General features: G+C 34.8%; 4 protein-coding genes and 1 long non-coding RNA gene across 9 annotated transcripts; 3 read left to right on the top strand and 2 right to left on the bottom strand.

Annotated features, from left to right (window-relative positions):
* Positions 1 to 104: 104 nt before the first annotated feature.
* Positions 105 to 5746, bottom strand: ATJ1 (DNAJ heat shock family protein). 3 transcript variants are annotated; one of them, NM_179388.2, is made up of 19 exons: positions 5648 to 5746; positions 5470 to 5527; positions 5008 to 5049; positions 4823 to 4914; positions 4615 to 4698; positions 4490 to 4528; positions 4296 to 4406; positions 4183 to 4218; positions 3977 to 4064; positions 3486 to 3550; positions 3324 to 3386; positions 3165 to 3237; positions 2676 to 2767; positions 2171 to 2242; positions 1558 to 1614; positions 1365 to 1413; positions 1215 to 1284; positions 803 to 892; positions 105 to 406 (listed from the first exon to the last, which is right to left on the bottom strand). In NM_179388.2, the coding sequence occupies exons 1-19, from the start codon at positions 5663 to 5665 to the stop codon at positions 379 to 381; spliced, it is 1227 nt and encodes a 408-aa protein (NP_849719.1). In that variant the 5' UTR covers positions 5666 to 5746; the 3' UTR covers positions 105 to 378. The 3 variants fall into 3 exon arrangements, with proteins under 3 accessions (NP_849719.1, NP_174142.1, NP_001321133.1); NM_102586.3 differs by having other exon boundaries at positions 105 to 370; NM_001332806.1 differs by having other exon boundaries at positions 105 to 892.
* Positions 5747 to 7813: 2067 nt separating this feature from the next.
* Positions 7814 to 10419, top strand: FIP1 (FH interacting protein 1). Of its 2 annotated transcripts, NM_001332805.1 has the most exons (5): positions 7814 to 8188; positions 8274 to 8375; positions 8788 to 9059; positions 9689 to 9878; positions 10131 to 10419. In NM_001332805.1, the coding sequence occupies exons 1-4, from the start codon at positions 7963 to 7965 to the stop codon at positions 9866 to 9868; spliced, it is 780 nt and encodes a 259-aa protein (NP_001322847.1). In that variant the 5' UTR covers positions 7814 to 7962; the 3' UTR covers positions 9869 to 9878; positions 10131 to 10419. The 2 variants fall into 2 exon arrangements, with proteins under 2 accessions (NP_001322847.1, NP_174141.1); NM_102585.3 differs by having other exon boundaries at positions 7828 to 8188; positions 9689 to 10258.
* Positions 10420 to 11036: 617 nt separating this feature from the next.
* On the bottom strand, positions 11037 to 11380 carry AT1G06127. Its single transcript, NR_139026.1, has one exon. It is a non-coding gene; the product is annotated as an other RNA (long non-coding RNA).
* An 867-nt stretch (positions 11381 to 12247) lies between these two features.
* AT1G28190 (uncharacterized protein) lies at positions 12248 to 13516 on the top strand. The gene has a single exon (NM_102584.3). The coding sequence runs from the start codon at positions 12448 to 12450 to the stop codon at positions 13246 to 13248; it is 801 nt and encodes a 266-aa protein (NP_174140.1). The 5' UTR covers positions 12248 to 12447; the 3' UTR covers positions 13249 to 13516.
* Positions 13517 to 15701: 2185 nt separating this feature from the next.
* On the top strand, positions 15702 to 17240 carry AT1G28180 (DEAD-box ATP-dependent RNA helicase-like protein). Of its 2 annotated transcripts, none has more exons than NM_001332804.1 (2): positions 15702 to 16371; positions 16451 to 17240. In NM_001332804.1, exons 1-2 carry the CDS (start codon positions 16022 to 16024, stop codon positions 16464 to 16466), a joined length of 366 nt encoding a protein of 121 aa, NP_001320749.1. In that variant the 5' UTR covers positions 15702 to 16021; the 3' UTR covers positions 16467 to 17240. The 2 variants fall into 2 exon arrangements, with proteins under 2 accessions (NP_001320749.1, NP_001319095.1); NM_001332803.1 differs by having other exon boundaries at positions 15702 to 16468; positions 16520 to 17228.
* Positions 17241 to 17390: the final 150 nt, after the last annotated feature.

Raw genomic sequence — 17390 nt, 5'->3', positions numbered from 1 at the left:
CACTCATTTCTCCGCCAAGTAGATTAGAAGATATGTTTGAGAAACTTGTGGGATTATGCCGAAAACACAATCTTAAAGGACTTTTTTTTTTCTTTTCTTTATTTCAGCTTAACTTGTTTGATGTCTCTTATTATTCACATCAAATGAGTTTGTAATAGAATTATGAGGTCAAACAATGACACTCTCTGTTATGCTGGTGAGCTTTTTGTTCTACCAGCAATAGATGAAATTAGTCTTCATTTGTCTTCTGTTGAATGCTTTTATCTTTCATCTCTCGTGGTGGCTTCATCCCATTAACCTGCTCAACAATAGCGCCAGCAGCACCATTAACGAGAAGTCGCGGATGATCTGAGGACCCGTTAGATTCCACCTGTAAGTTCAACCAGTAGAGAGCTTCTGGTAAAGCCTGTTTGGTTCATATTCATGATTCTTCATTACTATAAGGAACAATCGCTAGTGAGGAAATAACATTCAGTTGAATCAAAATGTAAAGAAAAAGCCCCAACAGACATTTTGGCTTTCTTACACTGTTTCCCTTAGAGCTTCTAGTTATTTCTTATAAGAGAACCTAGGTATCTCATTTTTCAATTATGTCTTGTTGTTATCTACATATCCGCCTTTTCTAACTCTTATTTCTAAGCAGGCCTAGAAAATGTACCAGTAATGTATAAGCATCACTAATTCTTCTATTGTAACCAACTACATTCCTTTGAGGTGAATTATACCAGATGTCCATTTACGTCTAACCATCTAATATTACACACAATATGCTGTTATAAACACAATAATAAAATTTACTTACCAACTTCCTTCAGCAGAGTCGCTCAACTCATTGTTGATTTCTTCCTTTGCAAACTCTTCCAGTATAGCACGCTGACGTTCATTCACTTCACTAGTAGATACAAGGAAAAAAGTAAACCGCATAAGCATATACCAGAAATCTATCAATATTAGCTCTTGACGGAAATGAAAAGAAGAGAATCCAACACATCCACATGCCACCAGAACATCAAGAAGCTTATGTAATCAGATTTAATAATCAGACGGCAGGGAAATTAACACAATGTTGTCCTAGGAAAATTATTTCAAAAACCGTAACTTTAGAGCAACAAAGTGTCTTTTCCATTCTAAACACTAGTAGAGTTTTTAGCATAGCATAATGTGGATGTCTCCAACAAGTGTATTACTTGAACTTCAAGTAAAAGAAATCTTACGTAGGAAAGTTAACGCGGAAGCGAACATACTGATCTCCATGATCTACAAAAAAGCCTTGCTTCGGTAGTCCTGCAGGAACTAACCTATTAAGAAGAGTACACGCAAATACACAAAAAAAATTGAACATATAGGCTGATAATTATATGTACCTTTGCCTCTTAAAACAAGAAGTTGATCAGGCTGAGTCCCCTTTGGTATCTGCAACAATTACAATAAGGTACCTCTATTATCTCCAAAGCCTTGAGATCTAACCTTCCTCTTGGTCAGAGGATGAAAACCAACTTGACTCAAATTATAAACAAACAAAATATTATATGAATCTCACTGGGAGACGAATCTTACATCTAGCTGTATCTTGCCTGAAAGTGTTGGCACCACAACTTTGCCCCCCAAAATAGCCTGTCAAATAAGTTTTCTAAGACATGTCCAGTATGGCTCAAGGGAGAAATAGTAGGAACAACGTGAACCATAAGAGATGAAAGGATGCACTATAATAGAAAAATACTGCAGCCGAGGTACTATGGCTTGGTGGCAAAATAGTGCAGTAGCATGCACTTGAGTTTTATGACTGGGGCCATCAAATTGAGTTTGAACCGATATGCCACATTATCTAGTTTAGAGAATAAGCGCATCATATACATAATGATAAAGATGCTACTAGCTAATATTATTAAACCTAGTAGTTTAGTAAACTTTTGGCACATAAACCAGTTGAATAGGACAAAACTCATTAATTTTCAGCTAGACTCCAGATAACTTTTCTCTAGTTTATGTCCTCTAAGAGGTTTTATTTTATCATAGGACATGCCTAAATTATGTTACTGCAGAGCTTTATCAGCTAGCAGTTAAGGCTTTTGAGTTTTGACCACAAAGTGTCACCATGCAGAAAAAACATGAGTTTCGAAGGTACTGCTCTGCTTATAACCCAAAATTCAGGATTCACCAGTGTGCTTACTTGTGTAAAGCTAATATTAGCATCCACATATATATCTGAGCCATCCCTAGTGAAAGTTGAATCATTAGCAACCTGTGACCAAAAGAAGATTAGATACGTGTCAATAAAGGAAAATTCAGCATGCAGTAAGACCCTAAATGAGGCAAGAATGATGATAGAATTGAAGAATACTTTACAAGAGAGCATGAACAATTGATTCACTGGATGTAATAAGTCTTGATTATATAGTGACGCAACAAACAAAGTAGAGTAGCAATCACATATAAATCTGTGAACATTGGTTTAGATCATTTTTGAAATGAATTCGTTCAAAGTCAATATATGACTTATAACATGACTTTGCCACTTATATTAACTGTTTTATCTCTTAGGTTAAATTGATCAATGGACTTAAATGGTAGACCAATCATCAACGTCAAGGGTGAGTTTGATTCAAACTTCTCTAGGCACGTCTTACAAAATATACAAGTACAAATTTGAAGAAAATACAGATGCTTTAACAAACCTTTAGTTTGATATACAAGTTCCCAGGTTGACTTGTTCTTGAACTTACATTACCAGCACCTACGATTGTGATTGTAGCTTCAGACTCCACCCCTGTGGTCAAGTACAGAGAGAAGAAAGCAAATTAAAGTTTGACAGAATTTTGTCATCAAAAACCTATTTCACTATCTAATCCACCAAAGTCATGTAAGATGATAATCGGAAATCACAATCCCAAATTCATTGTTTCATCTTTGCCCCAAAATACCAAGCACAGAATTAACCAGAAAATGTAAATTGCCAAGCATAATCTTAGAAAAGAAAAAGAAAAGCCAGTCAAACAATAAGTGTGACCGATATCTAAATTGGATTACATCTAAACCACACAAATCCTCAAAGAAAGGAACGTAACAGAGTGAATGAAATCTTGCTACTCGTTCCATAGCAGACAGACATGTTTGGAATCAAAACCAAGTTAAAGATAAACAAAAGCATGAAGATTTAGACTAACCTCCAGGGATCACAAGTTCAGCTGTCTTTGTGCCTTCCACAATACCTGATCCTCTACAAGACATGCAGTATTCCTGAAGAAATAAACACATATATACTCGTAACCAGTGCCAGAGAGATAACTACTGAAGCGTCAATAAAGTAGCTCTTTTTCTCAAACCTTAATAATGTGTCCCGTCCCCTTGCACGTCTGGCATGATGCTGTAAAAGGAGGAATAGTTACCTGTTAAAGAGACAGACAGCATAGTACTGTAAATAGAAATTGTATGATTTATTAACCCTCCAAAGAAAATAAAACTTATATCCTCTAAATGGTACTTACTCGTCCAACCCCCCTGCATGTTGGACAAATGCTCATGGCAGCATCGCTAGGGTGGCCAAGCCCATCTGTAAAATGATAAACAATGCGAGATTGGGATTCATGGTTTTGCAACAATATTACTTTCACCCAACTGAGTTTACTCGTCCTCTCAAAGTTGGCTGAATCAGTAACTTTTTAAAGACAGAAGGCTGTAAATGTTACAAGAATAAAATTAAAAAAAGAAAAAAAAAAAAGAGACAACAAACTGTAGATACATGTACATTAACATCGATGGATCACAGAGCCATTTCCAGAAGTCTATTCTTCGTTAAGAAAAATATTTTACCATTTTGGGCAACTGAATAATAATGTACCATGACGAGTTAGGACTCCTAATTTAAAGTGTCTATACTCTCAAGTATCTTTACAGGAAATCTTGCGAGCCATGACTGGCTTGTCAATATTAGTAAATGCAAAAGAGACAATATAAGAAAACTTCTGTGGCCACTCACCACAGGAATCACAAAAGACATATGCATCAAAAGACAAACGTTTTGTGCACCCTTCTGCAGCTTCGGAAAGAGAAAGCGACAGTTCCACCTATTCAATTTTTAACAATATAAACATGTGTATTACTGAAGAGCCCTACACAACAAGATTTATATAAGTCAACCAGATTCCAGTTGTATAAATAAAAGAGAGAATCAGAGAAACTGACCCGAATATCAGGTTTTATCTGATTGTTCTCAAATATCTGAATAAAGTTTACTAATGTTAGAGATTTAACTAATCACATAAAAAGATGAGCAAAAGGGAAACATAATAATGTACCTCAGAAAAAATCTTGTGGAAAGTATCCGAGAAATTGGACTGGTATGCACGTCTGAACCTCTCTGAATCACCACCGTCATTATTTACATAATCCGAATTCCGATACTGCAGCTGGATCGAGTGATAACATCAAGAAATATATTTAGTGATCTCGCCACCAGATAAATAAGAATAAAAACAACAAAAAAGCGTACCTTATCATATTCTTCTCTTCTTTCCGAATTTCCCAGGGTCTACAGTTTTTTAATCCAACACAAAAGTATATCAGAAGATACATTCAAAATACACAGATGATGGCAGATGGAAAAGAAAAAACTACCTCATATGCCTCTCTTATTTCCTGGAACTTCCTTTTTGCTGACGGATTATTTCTATTTGTATCAGGGTGGAATTTTTTCGCAAGCTGCAACAATTGTGCATTCACTCATCAATTTTGAGCAGACAACTTTTACTAATAGTTTTTGCTTGATGTAAAAAAATGTTTAAAGCTGAAGAACAGTCCACTAACAATGAGCCGAAAGACTCACCTCATGAAATGATTTTTTAATCTCCTCCCGTGTAGCTTTAGGAGAAACACCGAGAACATCATAGTAATTACGAGCACTGGAGTTGTTTATACCTGAGAACCATTATCCAAAACCAAAAGCATTTAATGAATAAAATGATACAAAACATCATTTTATTCATTAGCGTGAATGCAAAAAAACAAGACCTGTAGCGTGAATGTATCGCTCGAACAACGGCTTCTGAGACCCTGCAAAGAGTCAAAACTTCCAAGTAATGAATGCATATTTCCTATAGTCTGTAGATAAACACAAACATCAACTGGAAATTCCCTCATGCCCCTAATGTTAGCTACCACGGAGACCTCGAGATTACATTTCGATTCTTTAAAATCAACTCTTGAGTTACCTTTAATAGTGCCCAATACTTTGATACCCCTTCCTGATAAACCCTAAAACCCCATTTCAGCTAAAATTATCACTACATTAGAAATTCTAATAAACCCCAAAAAACTTGACATTGTCGTTGGTCTGTTGCATATACACCTAAATCAGCTCAGAGAAGGCGATAAACCTCGAAGAGCATATGAATGTCAGTTTTTGATTCCTTTTTGAAACAAGCAAAAATTGACGAAATCAATAACCCTAGTTTAACAACTTTTATACATTACCTTGACGCAATCCGATCGCGGAATCAAAAGTTCTTCGAGCTTGTACATGCCGCAGAACCTACGATATAAACATAAATTACAAAATGATTTCAGCTCTCTCGAGGACTCAATTTCAAAATTGAAAGGAAGAAGAAGAAAACGATGAAGCTAAATCTAGAGAGGGATGAAGAAAACAAACCCAGTTGAATCTTCGCATGACTCTTGTGAATTCAAAGCTAAACAGAGAGGAAAAAACGGAGAGGTTTTTGATTTTGAGAGTTAAACCCTTAGACCATTTCCATGATAAATTCCAAACAAACATAAATCAAAAATATTAAAATAATAATTTTTTAATCAGTTTTTTTTAGAATATTTTCTGAAATGAGAAACTTGGAGAAATTTTATCTCTCTTCCAAATGTCATCTTGTCATTAATTTCTTTTCTTTGTTATAAATAAAATCATTTATATTTTATAACATCAATTAAATACTTTATATGTTTATTTTTTTTTTTTTTTTTACTTTTAAAATTCATAAAATTAAATTATCTATATAACAAGCTCTATTATATATATGTTTAAATTATATACGAATATTATTTAATTGGTGTTAGTTAAGCATTAAACATAATAATAACTTATAAATACAATAGTTTTTTTTTAATTAGAAAACAAACATTTAAAATTTTCTATTTTTATTTTACAACATTTTTGGCAATCGAATTCGACTTCGTGATAGAGATATGCACCAACAACTAAAAGATGACCTAGTTGAGCATATATGACAAAAGTTTGGTGCATTATCAAATGAAGAGTAAAACCATAATAGATAATATAGTTAGTTTTGATTTATGTTATCATGGTTTTATATGTAATTTCTGTGTAATTTATATATTTTTTCTATTTAATTTATGTTATCATGGTTTTATATGGAATTTTATGTTTAATTGATATATTTTTTATTATGATTTTATATGTAAAGTAATGTTTAATTATGTTTAATTATGTTTAATTATGGTTTTAAAAATAATAAAACTATTTAATAATATAATTGTAAAAATAATAATTGATATGTTTGAAAATATTGTAGAGATTTTAAATTTAATATAAAAAACATATAATAATATGTTAATGTTAATGAGATACTCATAAGAGTATTTCACCAATGGAAGCACAATTTTAGTATAAGTTTCTCTACTTAAATTAAAATATTAATAATATATTATGAGGTACTCATGGAGTATCTCACCAATGGAGATGCTCTTACGCATATGCTGACGAGAGACGAGAGAAGAGACGTTCGCTAAATCTTTTGCTTTCTCGCCACTACGTCCAGAGTCTCTCTCTGGTTCAGAAGACTCGAAATGGGTTAAACACGTATTCTCTCATTCTCCGTAGTTAATTAATTTAGTGAAACGGTAAAAACAAAATGGTAAAAAATTGGCGGTCGTTATTTTGTAGCGGTAAAGAAAATAGTGAGTTAGACTATTTACAAGTTAACTGTTTGAATTAAAAGTTGAAAGTGATTTGGAAAAAGATGTTGTAGAATTTCTTCAACACCGTTAATTTTGTGAATAAAATCCTTGTACACATATAGTCTTAGAAAATTTGGAAAAAGGTTTGATAAATGTAACTTAGATGCTGCTTGGATTATAAAAAGTAAGCTTTATGGATACGGACTTGAGTTCCCAAGATCATTTAGGTTCAATCTGATTTTGAGGTTTATATAAGAAGCTTCATTTAAACCGTTGAGTGTTTGAGCTATATGAAACTTCAAAAAAATGTCATTCGTTTAAATACCATCAAGAAGAATGTGAATCAACTTTTCTTTTTGGATGAAAACTAGTTTTTTGATATGGTAACTATGTTTTCAACACAACAAAATTTTATCGTCGAATGTCCGAAATGATAAAGACACTCTTAACCTTCATCGGAAAAAATAGCAATTTTTTGTGGTATATCAATAGCGGTTACAATCTAACTTGTTTTGTTGTTGTTATTATGATTAGAACTGTCAATTGGGTGGACCGCATGTGGGTTTTTACAGTCCAAATACACACGGACGGATTATGGTCTGGACTCCAAACTAAAAAACATAAACCAAGCAATCAAAAAGTTAGAATAAGATATTTTTTAGTTAAAACAAAAATCGTAAGTGAAGAAGGTCTGAATTTCTTGAGGAAGATAAACGGGCACAAAACCGGTGTACATACATGGATTATGGATATGTTCTAGAGGAAAGGTATAATTGAATACTAGTATCCGTTACAGAAACTAATTGCATTAAGTTTCGTCTACTGTTTAAGACCGCACGAGATATATATGTTAGACCGACTTTGGGAAAGAGGCTACTTAAATTATTTACGATTAATAATGCCAACGTAACGCGGACAGACATTTTAATTCAATTATTATTTGTTGCCTGCGAGATTCGAACCATCTCTTATTTCATTACTTAACCCAAACCAAAAAAATAAAAAGTTCATTTCGAAAGAAGAAGAAGAAAACATCAAATCATGAGTGGGCAAGAGAATCATGATCATGGCCGGATCTCTTCTACGCCCGCCGCCGCGTCGGAGCCTTCCAAGGCTGCTGCTCACTCCTCTGACTACGCTCCTTACCCTAAGCTCGATCCTACCGACGTCACTCCTCCTCCTCCTCAGCCTATTCCCACCGGTGCCGCCGCAACCACCATGCCAGCGGAATCCAATCCTTACGTTTCTCCTTCCCCTGCCCCAAGGAGTGAGTTCTTCTTCTCTCTATCCGATTTCGCATCCTAATCCAATTTCTGCCTTTGATTGATTGATTGATCTTGGTTTGGGGACAGATACGATGGATTCGGTGAAGGATACGTTAGGGAAATGGGGGAAAATGGCTGCCGACGCCACCAAGAAGGCGGAGGATCTCGCCGGAAATTTTTGGCAGCACTGTAAGCGCTTCTTCTTCTTCTTCTTCTTCCCCCTCGATTAGATGAATTACCAATTAATCTGATTACCGTCTCTTGGAGAATACGATGGTATTGGTTATGCCCCTTCTGGTTAAGTTAGTGTTCATCAATTGGCGCTTCTTCGGAATTTTACTTCGCGTTCAACCACCGACACTAAATCTAGCCAACAATTTTGATATTCATGCTCTTCCGTTTGAGTTTAAGCCAATTAGTTCTTTGTATCTGGTTATTGCCTTTGACTCTTGAAGCTTCTCTAGTATAGGTTGTTTTGGCTTTATTTCTCCGCTTGTGTGATGAATTAGTATTATATACATATGGTTGGAGGGAGGGATGATATTTTATATGAATTGAGACTTGAGAGTATACGTTTTGATATCTATCCTTTCTTTTTCAGTGAAAACAGGCCCAAGTGTAGCAGATGCTGCTGTTTCACGAATTGCTCAGGGGACAAAAATACTTGCAGAGGGTGGATACGAGAAGGTCTTCAAGCAAACATTTGATTGCCTTCCTGATGAAAAACTTCTCAAGACCTATGCTTGCTACTTGTCTACATCTGCTGGTCCTGTCCTGGGAGTTATGTATCTTTCGACTCACAAGCTTGCGTTCTCTAGTGACAATCCTCTCTCTTACAAAGAGGGTGAGCAGACCCTGTGGAGCTATTACAAGGTATACTCGCTCTCTATCCTATGGTTACTTTTTCTTTCTAACTCTTTTATTTTATATCTATTTACATCTAAGAAAACTATTTGAGAACAAAGATTCAGCGAATGTAATATTTGATGGTGACATGATAAAGCGTTAAGTGAGTTAAGTCATTTTCAATGCATCTATTTACATAGATTCATAGACTATAACAAATTTTCTTGTCATTTCTAGTTATTGACGTATAGAACGTAGTGTGTGTACGCTTATAGTAAATGGAAACTACATAATCATTCTAACGATATTGTTGAGTAGTTGCATGTTAGTTCCTATGTAGACAATTAGGACTTTAGTGGTTTGCCTAAGAGAGTAAGCTAAATCTTGTAGCATTCTTGATAAAACTAGGGGAGCCATTGAATAATTGTTAGTTTGAGAGTTTGGACTGGTTCTAATGTAAACATCTAACATGAGCTGAAATCCTATTAAACCAAGCAGAAAGCTTCTTGACAACATGATCTTTGGAAAACTGATTTTAAGATTTGGGTGGTTCTTGAGAACCTTTTTTCGTTCCTTGAGAACCTTGCACTTGCAGTCTATTTTCTGTCATTCTTCCTTGTAAAGTCTGTGGCTGATGATTTTGATGTGATGATCAGGTGGTACTTCCGGCGAATCAGCTGAAGGCAGTGAACCCATCAACAAGTAGAGTGAACACATCTGATAAATACATACAAGTGATTTCCATCGACAACCACGAGTTCTGGTTTATGGGGTTTGTGACTTATGAAAGCGCTGTGAAGAGCCTTCAAGAAGCGGTGCAGTCACATGGTCCGTGAAGGTCCACTGGTATAAATGGCAGCTCTTAGTGATATTGTGCATTAATATATGGAACAGTGTGTTTTAGTATTTGATACCATTTCAATGTGTTCTACATTTTGTCCTCTTGGCGTTTACTCATAAACATTGCTTTTGTTCATTTCCTTTTGTATAAAATTATTTCTTATTTTTTTTGAGGGAACCTTGTCCTTTAGATCTAACATTCATGATTTGTATTCGTGTTCTAAGTTGGATTCGGTCTTTGGTTTTTGATGAGTTTAGGATTTTAAAGGTGATCAAGTTGGGCGCTATAGACAAAACCAGCATTTAGAAAGCCCAATATATCACCGATGGGCCTTTGAAAAGAGCCCAAATCGATAATAAGCATGCATGGGAGAATTGGTGACACGGGCTCATTACAACACTTTCATCATAGAAGATCCTATGTTTAATGTGTTTAAAACAAATCTGGTATGAGTTTTGGAAGATAGTAACATTGAGTATATATGTGGAAACAAATCTAAATGGTGGGGTTTGTGCAATCGCCTAAATTGTTTTTTACTTGCATTCGTTATATGCAAATATCTAAATGATTAAAACCAAAACCAAAAATATCTAATATGATATATTAAAATATTAAGCTTCATTGTATCATTCTTACGAAGTGACCAACTTTAGAAGTTAGCGAATTGTCTGTCATTAAGCCTATTGCTCCTTGTCGTCTTATTCTTTGCTCACCAACGAGCTACGTCCTTTGAATTTCTTATTAAAGTTGTTAGCATATAAACTATGACTAGTGCCCATCAAATTTGAAGATTTAGCATTTGGACTCTTCTTGTGTTAACTGAACATGGTCAGTCTTACAATATCTATATATTCAATGGTTATCGAGTGATTGTGTCATGAAATGTTAATATAGTTGGATCTTTTAAAAAAAAATGTAAATATAGTTGAACCATATACATCCGTTGAAAACAACAACAGCAAAAACTGATAGCTCTGAACCATCTTTGTAAGAGTGTGTTTGCGACTACGGGAGTCTTGATATCAAACCGAAACCACCCTATATATGAAAAAGCTTCATAAAACCGATTTCTCGATTACTTTAATAAGATGGCATATCGGGTGTTAAATGTGTTTGTGCTACACAAAACAAAGATAATGCGAAGTTTCACACACAAAACCAAAGCCGTAAACGCACAGAAGAAGCTACTTCTCGTGAGCATGAGTTCTCTTCAGACGTTTTACCTCCCCACAATCCATAAGCTACATAAAACCGATCTCCGGTTTCCAGATTAATTTACCATTAGTATTTTACAAAAGTTTGTAAGTAAAAGAAAAATAAGGCAATCATGCAAAATCGAAAAAAAAAAAAGATGGCGAAAAGGAAAAGAAAGTAAGGCGGGAGTGGCAATTCAAAACCAAAATAAAGTAATGAAGAAGCGAGTCAAAGTAAGGCAACATAATTACGTACACTATTTGATGAGTCAAACCTACATCTTTCTATGACCAAATTTGAGAGGTGGCTACTTCTCTTAGGCTTTGCAACTTGAAAAATATGTTCCGCATCTAATCTAATAATAGGATGTTGTCATGTTCATATGTTTCGTTGAAAAATATTAATTCTAATTAAAACTCGTGTTAACATCAGGATTGGATTTTTATGTTCATAGTGATAATTAAATATCTCCAAGATTAGTGTAACAACAACAAAAAAAAGAATAATACTTATATCATAATCTCAGGATGATCATGATTGCTCAACTAAGTAGGGATTGGGTCAATCACTGGTTAAAAGAGAAGAAAAAGGTGAAATGATTATTCTAGAGTTTTCATTAAAGTTGAAATACCTTAAAACCAAGATTGAAATGTCTAAAAAGAACACTCGATACTTCCTTTTAATTCCACCGGTCTAAGTCTTCTTTCATTTTATATATTTGTATAACCTAATGCCGTCACGCACGTTAAACATAGTCAAATTCTTTATTCATATATTATTATTTTAATCGCTTCTTAATCACAGTTAACATACTTGGACCAAACCTAGTCCATATATCCAACTTTTAAAGCATGGATGTCCGATAACATAGTTGAAACATATACATATAAGGTGTGCATAAAAATATAAATAATATGTATGCATGAAAAAAAAGAAAAATACAAAACATTACTAAACGAATGGAATAAAAAAAATCTGTATATTAATAGATGAGTATACTTATTAGTAAAAATTTATTTTAAAGTAAATTGAAATTAGCCAAAAAGATAAAGTGAAAAAGATGTAAAAAATTGAATTTTTCTTGAAAGCCAAAAATTATTTGTTTGGGCCCCTATTTGTTTACCAAATAAAATGAAATGAAGGAGAACTCATATATTTGAATATGAAAATTGAAAACAAACACATTTTTAAAGGGAGATAAATTCTTTTGTATGTAAAATACTCTCAGTGTATATATATACAAACCAAAACTTCATTTCATTTGTTCACACTGAAACTCCAAAACTCTATCTCTCTCTCTCCTCCACACACCAATTTCTTCATGACCTTCTTCTTCTAGCAGAGAAGATTAAAGAAACCCCCAAATCCAGCTTATACTAAATGGGTCATGATAACATCACAAAGCTCGGGAGTCTACTCGTAAAGCTACACAAAGGTCCTTCAAGTTGGCTTTGTCTTCATCCTCGACCAGACCGAACCAGCAACGGCGGACGAATCAAGCTCGTCAGATCCGACGGTTCTTTACAAGTCTACGATCGTCCCGTAGTAGTCTCAGAGCTAACAAAAGACTTCCCAAAACACAAAATCTGTAGATCAGACTTACTCTACATCGGACAGAAAACCCCTGTTCTGTCTGAAACCGAAACACTTAAGCTAGGTCTCAACTACTTCCTCCTCCCATCAGATTTCTTCAAGAACGATCTCTCTTTCCTCACCATCGCCACCCTTAAAACCCCACAAAACGGTGGCGTTTTGGTGAAGAAGACTCAACAGCAACCTCAGCCGTTTCTTATACAAAAGGGAGAGAAAGGAGAGCGTTTAAGGATCCGTGTGTCTGAAGAGTTCGTGTCGGAACTGATGATGGAAGGGAAGAAAAACAGAGTAAACGAAGAGGAAGAGGAAGAAGAAGGAGGAGGAGAAGGAGAAGGTAGGGTTTGTACTACGGTGAAGTTGAAGAAAGACTATGTTCAATTGGTTGGTTTACGTAGATGGAAGCCAAAGCTTGAGACGATAACAGAGACTAAGGCAATGAAAGCAGCAACGATGGAGAAGACGAAGAAGAAGAGGAAAAGGTTTACTGTGATGAAGAAGAAGTCTCAGAGTGATTCAAGTTCGAAGCGTAAACTTCAATCCAAATCCAAGTCCAAAACTAAGAAAAGTATTATGAGGAAAATAGATTAGTTTTTGTTTTTGATTAGTTAGCAGATTCGTGTGTTGGTGATACATAGAAATTGTTGAAATTTGATGTAAAGAAACTGAGATTAATTAACCAAAAGGGATAGTAATTGTTTCCGAAATTGTTGGATTCCGCAGATTTTTGTGTTATAATTGAATTAACGAATCAAAACACAAAACTATTTTGTTTGTTACTACTAATTTTCGTTGAACATTAACAAGTTACTTTTGTTCTGCTAGGAAAAAAACAGTTGCTTTCGTACATAAACGTTGGAATCTTTCGAATAATGTTAAATTGTCATTCAAATAAACTGTAGTTTGAACGACCTATCGATAAACTTTCTGAATTCATTTTTGTCAAAATAAGGAGTTTTCTTTATTTATTTTTCCTTCTATTTTGGCAACTTGGTTTTATTGGGTTTTTAATTATTTGTTTATAAAAATATGAATCAAAAGATTATATACATTTTGTCTTTAGTTGCCAGTTTGAACGACCAACGGATAAATGATTTTTTTGTATGAAAATAAATTTCTGTCATTTTTCTGGAAATGAAATTTGATTTTGTCAGTTTCTGTCGAATTTTGGCGGTTTCTAGCACAAAATTGAATAGGATAAAGTTATTAATATATAGGAGCTAAATATATTTTCGATTTCATATAGGAAAACATTTATATTCGAATGCAAAAGAATATAACAATGGGAAAAAAATTGAATAAAGAAAATGCTCTCTTTACAATGGAATTAACGAAAGTGATTATAGTTTCATCATTTTAGTCATTTTCATTTTTGAAAAATCTTTGAATTAAAAAAGAAAGAAGCAAAACTGGTAAAAGCTGGTCGTAATTTGTGATAAATGTTTGAATGGAAATTATTGGGAGGAGGGAGATAGAGAAGGCACGTGTTTGTAGGAGTGTTTTTTGGTGTCAGTCTCGTTATTTGATTTGTTAACTAAAGTGTGAAAAAGAGACAAAAGAGGAGTCAAAGAAAGTCACCTAAAGACATCTCTCTTTTCTTTCTTTAGCAGCTATTACGAAATAGTAGTAGTAATTGTAATAGTAGTATTAGAGAGTAGCCTTCAATTTACGACGATGACGACCCCAATAATTTAGTTTTATATAATGTTAAAAAATTAGGTTTACTGTTAAAAAACATATCTCTAGATTGGAATATTGGATATACCAATTATCTTCTGGAATGTGATTGGATTAAGACGCATTGACTCCATGATCCTGCCTATCTTCTTGGAGACTTTTTTTTGTTTGTTGGAGTTCTAAAATTTATGATATCTAGCTTCATTATTTTTGCTCGTTTTTATAAGATCCAAACAAAACGTACTCGTTGTTTCCCTTCTATGATATCTATCGAAATGCGATAGGTTGCAAAATGCAAATCACTAGAAGAAAACTAAAATATATTAATATGTTGAGGAGTCTGAAGACTAGAGTTCATCACATCTATTTATCTATAGTTCTCAACCTAACTATAGTGTTCCTTGTTTTGTATGTTTATCTTTATAGTATTTAGTTATGCTAAAAAAAAACTCTAAATTTAGTTAATTCTATGGATTTATTTCTAAATTAGCTTACATTATTTTTACAAATATAATGTTAAATTAATTATGCTAAATCATATTTACAACAGCCTTGTTTAGTTGTTTTTACTTGTTTTTTTATTTATATTTTCACACAAATATAACTTAAATCTCTTACAAAATCTAAGAAACATGAACTCATTTAATATCATCTAACAAAACAAAAAACCACTTTTCCAAACACTTTGAATTACGTTTACAATAACTTTTGATTTATATAACTTAAAATCACACTATTGAAACATTTAATATAATTATATATTTTCTGTTATGCCTTCGTATGGGCCTATATAACGGGGCTAGTGAGTTCAGGCTTTTTTCCTTCAGTTGAAGTAAGTTTCCATATTTGGAAGAAATACGGTTCTGTTCTTTCCATCTTATTCACCGTAAATCCCTAATTCAATGAAGCAATCGTTCGAAGGATTCATGAAAACTGCGATGGAGAAGAAGACGCTCGATTTCGACAATCTTACGAAGCCCGTATTCCTCACCAAAGCTCACAGAAAAGAATTAGCCCTAAAACGCTGTCAGGATGAAATCGCCGATCGTGATCGCCGCAGCATCGTTCAGATCTCTCGCTCCAACTCCGATAATGACGATGGAAACCGTCCCCGAGATGTGAAACGAGAACGACATCGAAGCCACGACCATGACCGAAACAGAGAGAGCGATCGAGAGTTTCGTGAACGTGAAGTTAAAGCTAGGGTTGAGAAATTAGAGATGGTAAAGCGTGAGAAAGAGATTAACGCAATGAAAGAGCAATACTTAGGAACAACAAAGCCTAAGAAGAGAGTCATCATGAAGCCGAGCAAGAATTTCCGTTTCGATTGGGAGAACACTGAAGATACTTTGAGTGGAGAGATGAATGTTCTTTACCAAAACCCTCATGAAGCTCAGCCTCTGTTTGGGAGAGGGTGTCGCGCGGGAATAGATCGCCGTGAGCAAAAAAAACTTATGACGGGTAAGCACGAGAGAGAGAAGCGTGAGGAAGAAGATAAGCACTGGAGCGAGAAGAAGTTAGAGGAGATGAATGAAAGAGATTGGCGTATTTTCAAGGAAGATTTTAATATTTCTTACAGAGGATCAAAGATTCCTCATCCGATGAGGAATTGGGAAGAGAGTAAGCTTAGTTATGAGCTAATGAAAGCAGTAAAAAGAGCAGGATACGACAAACCTAAACCTATTCAATGGCAGCTATACCTTTAGGACTTGAACAGCGTGATGTTATCGGTATTTCAGCTACGGGTTCCGGCAAAACCGCGGCTTTTGTTTTGCCAATGTTGGCTTACATATCTAGGTTGCCACCAATGAGGGAAGAGAATCAGACAGAAGGTCCTTACGCTCTTGTTATGGTTCCTACACGGGAGCTTGCACATCAGATAGAAGAAGAGACGGTTAAGTTTTCGCGTTACTTGGGGTTCAAGGCGGTTTCTATCACTGGTTGGGAGTCAATAGAGAAACAAGCCTTGAAATTATCACAAGGATGTGAGATTGTGATTGCTACCCCTGGTCGATTGCTAGATTGCCTTGAGAGAAGGTACGTGGTGTTGAACCAATGTAACTATTTAGTTCTTGATGAAGCTGACCGGATGATTGACATGGATTTTGAGCCACAGGTCTCAGAAGTGTTAGATGTAATGCCTTGTAGTAATTTGAAACCCGAGAAGGAAGATGAAGAACTCGAAGAAAAAAAGATTTACAGAACTACGTATATGTTCAGTGCCACTATGCTTCTTAGTGTAGAGCGTCTCGCTAGAAAATTCTTGAGGAATCCTGTTGTGGTCACCATTGGAGAAACCACAAAGTTTATCACTCAACAAGTGATTATGACCAAAGAATCAGATAAGTTCTCTAGGTTAAAGAAACTGATTGACGATCTAGGTGATGATAAGACAGCGATAGTGTTTGTGAATACCAGGAACAAGGTTGATTACATTGTTAAGAATCTTGAAAAGGTAGGAAGGTGTCGTGTGACTACATTGCACGCAGGAAAGTCGCAAGAACAGAGAGATTATAGCTTAGAAGAATTCAAGAAAAAGAGATTTAACGTTCTTGTTACAACAGATGTTTTAGGCCGTGGGTTAGATATTCTTGACTTGGCACAAGTCATCAACTACGATATGCCTAACACAATGGATCTTTATACGCATAGGATTGGACGAACAGGGCGAGCAGGGAAGACAGGTGTTGCGACAACGTTCTTGACTCTTGAGGATAAAGATGTGTTTTATGGTTTGAAGCAGAAGCTTAATGAGTGTAATAGTTTGGTGCCACCTGAACTTGCGAGACATGAAGCCTCTAAGTTTAAACCAGGAACCTTTCCTGATAGATTCTCCCATTTTTAGGGATTTGGTGTCACTGCTATCTAACGAAGACTTTATTCAGTATAATTAAAGTATACAATTTTATTTATTTATTGCAACTGATGCTTGATGCTTGATGCTTGATTACAAGATAATAGTTGAGTATTTTCCAATGATCATGGAATCAAGTAAACATAACAACACAATGTACTTTGGTCAAATAAAGCACAATTAAACCACACAGAAAGGTATA

Source organism: Arabidopsis thaliana (genome assembly GCF_000001735.4).
Source record: "Arabidopsis thaliana chromosome 1 sequence".
Taxonomy (NCBI): domain Eukaryota; kingdom Viridiplantae; phylum Streptophyta; class Magnoliopsida; order Brassicales; family Brassicaceae; genus Arabidopsis; species Arabidopsis thaliana.
The sequence above is the reverse complement of the archived record's forward strand: the minus strand, read 5'-3'. Positions and strand labels throughout refer to the sequence as shown.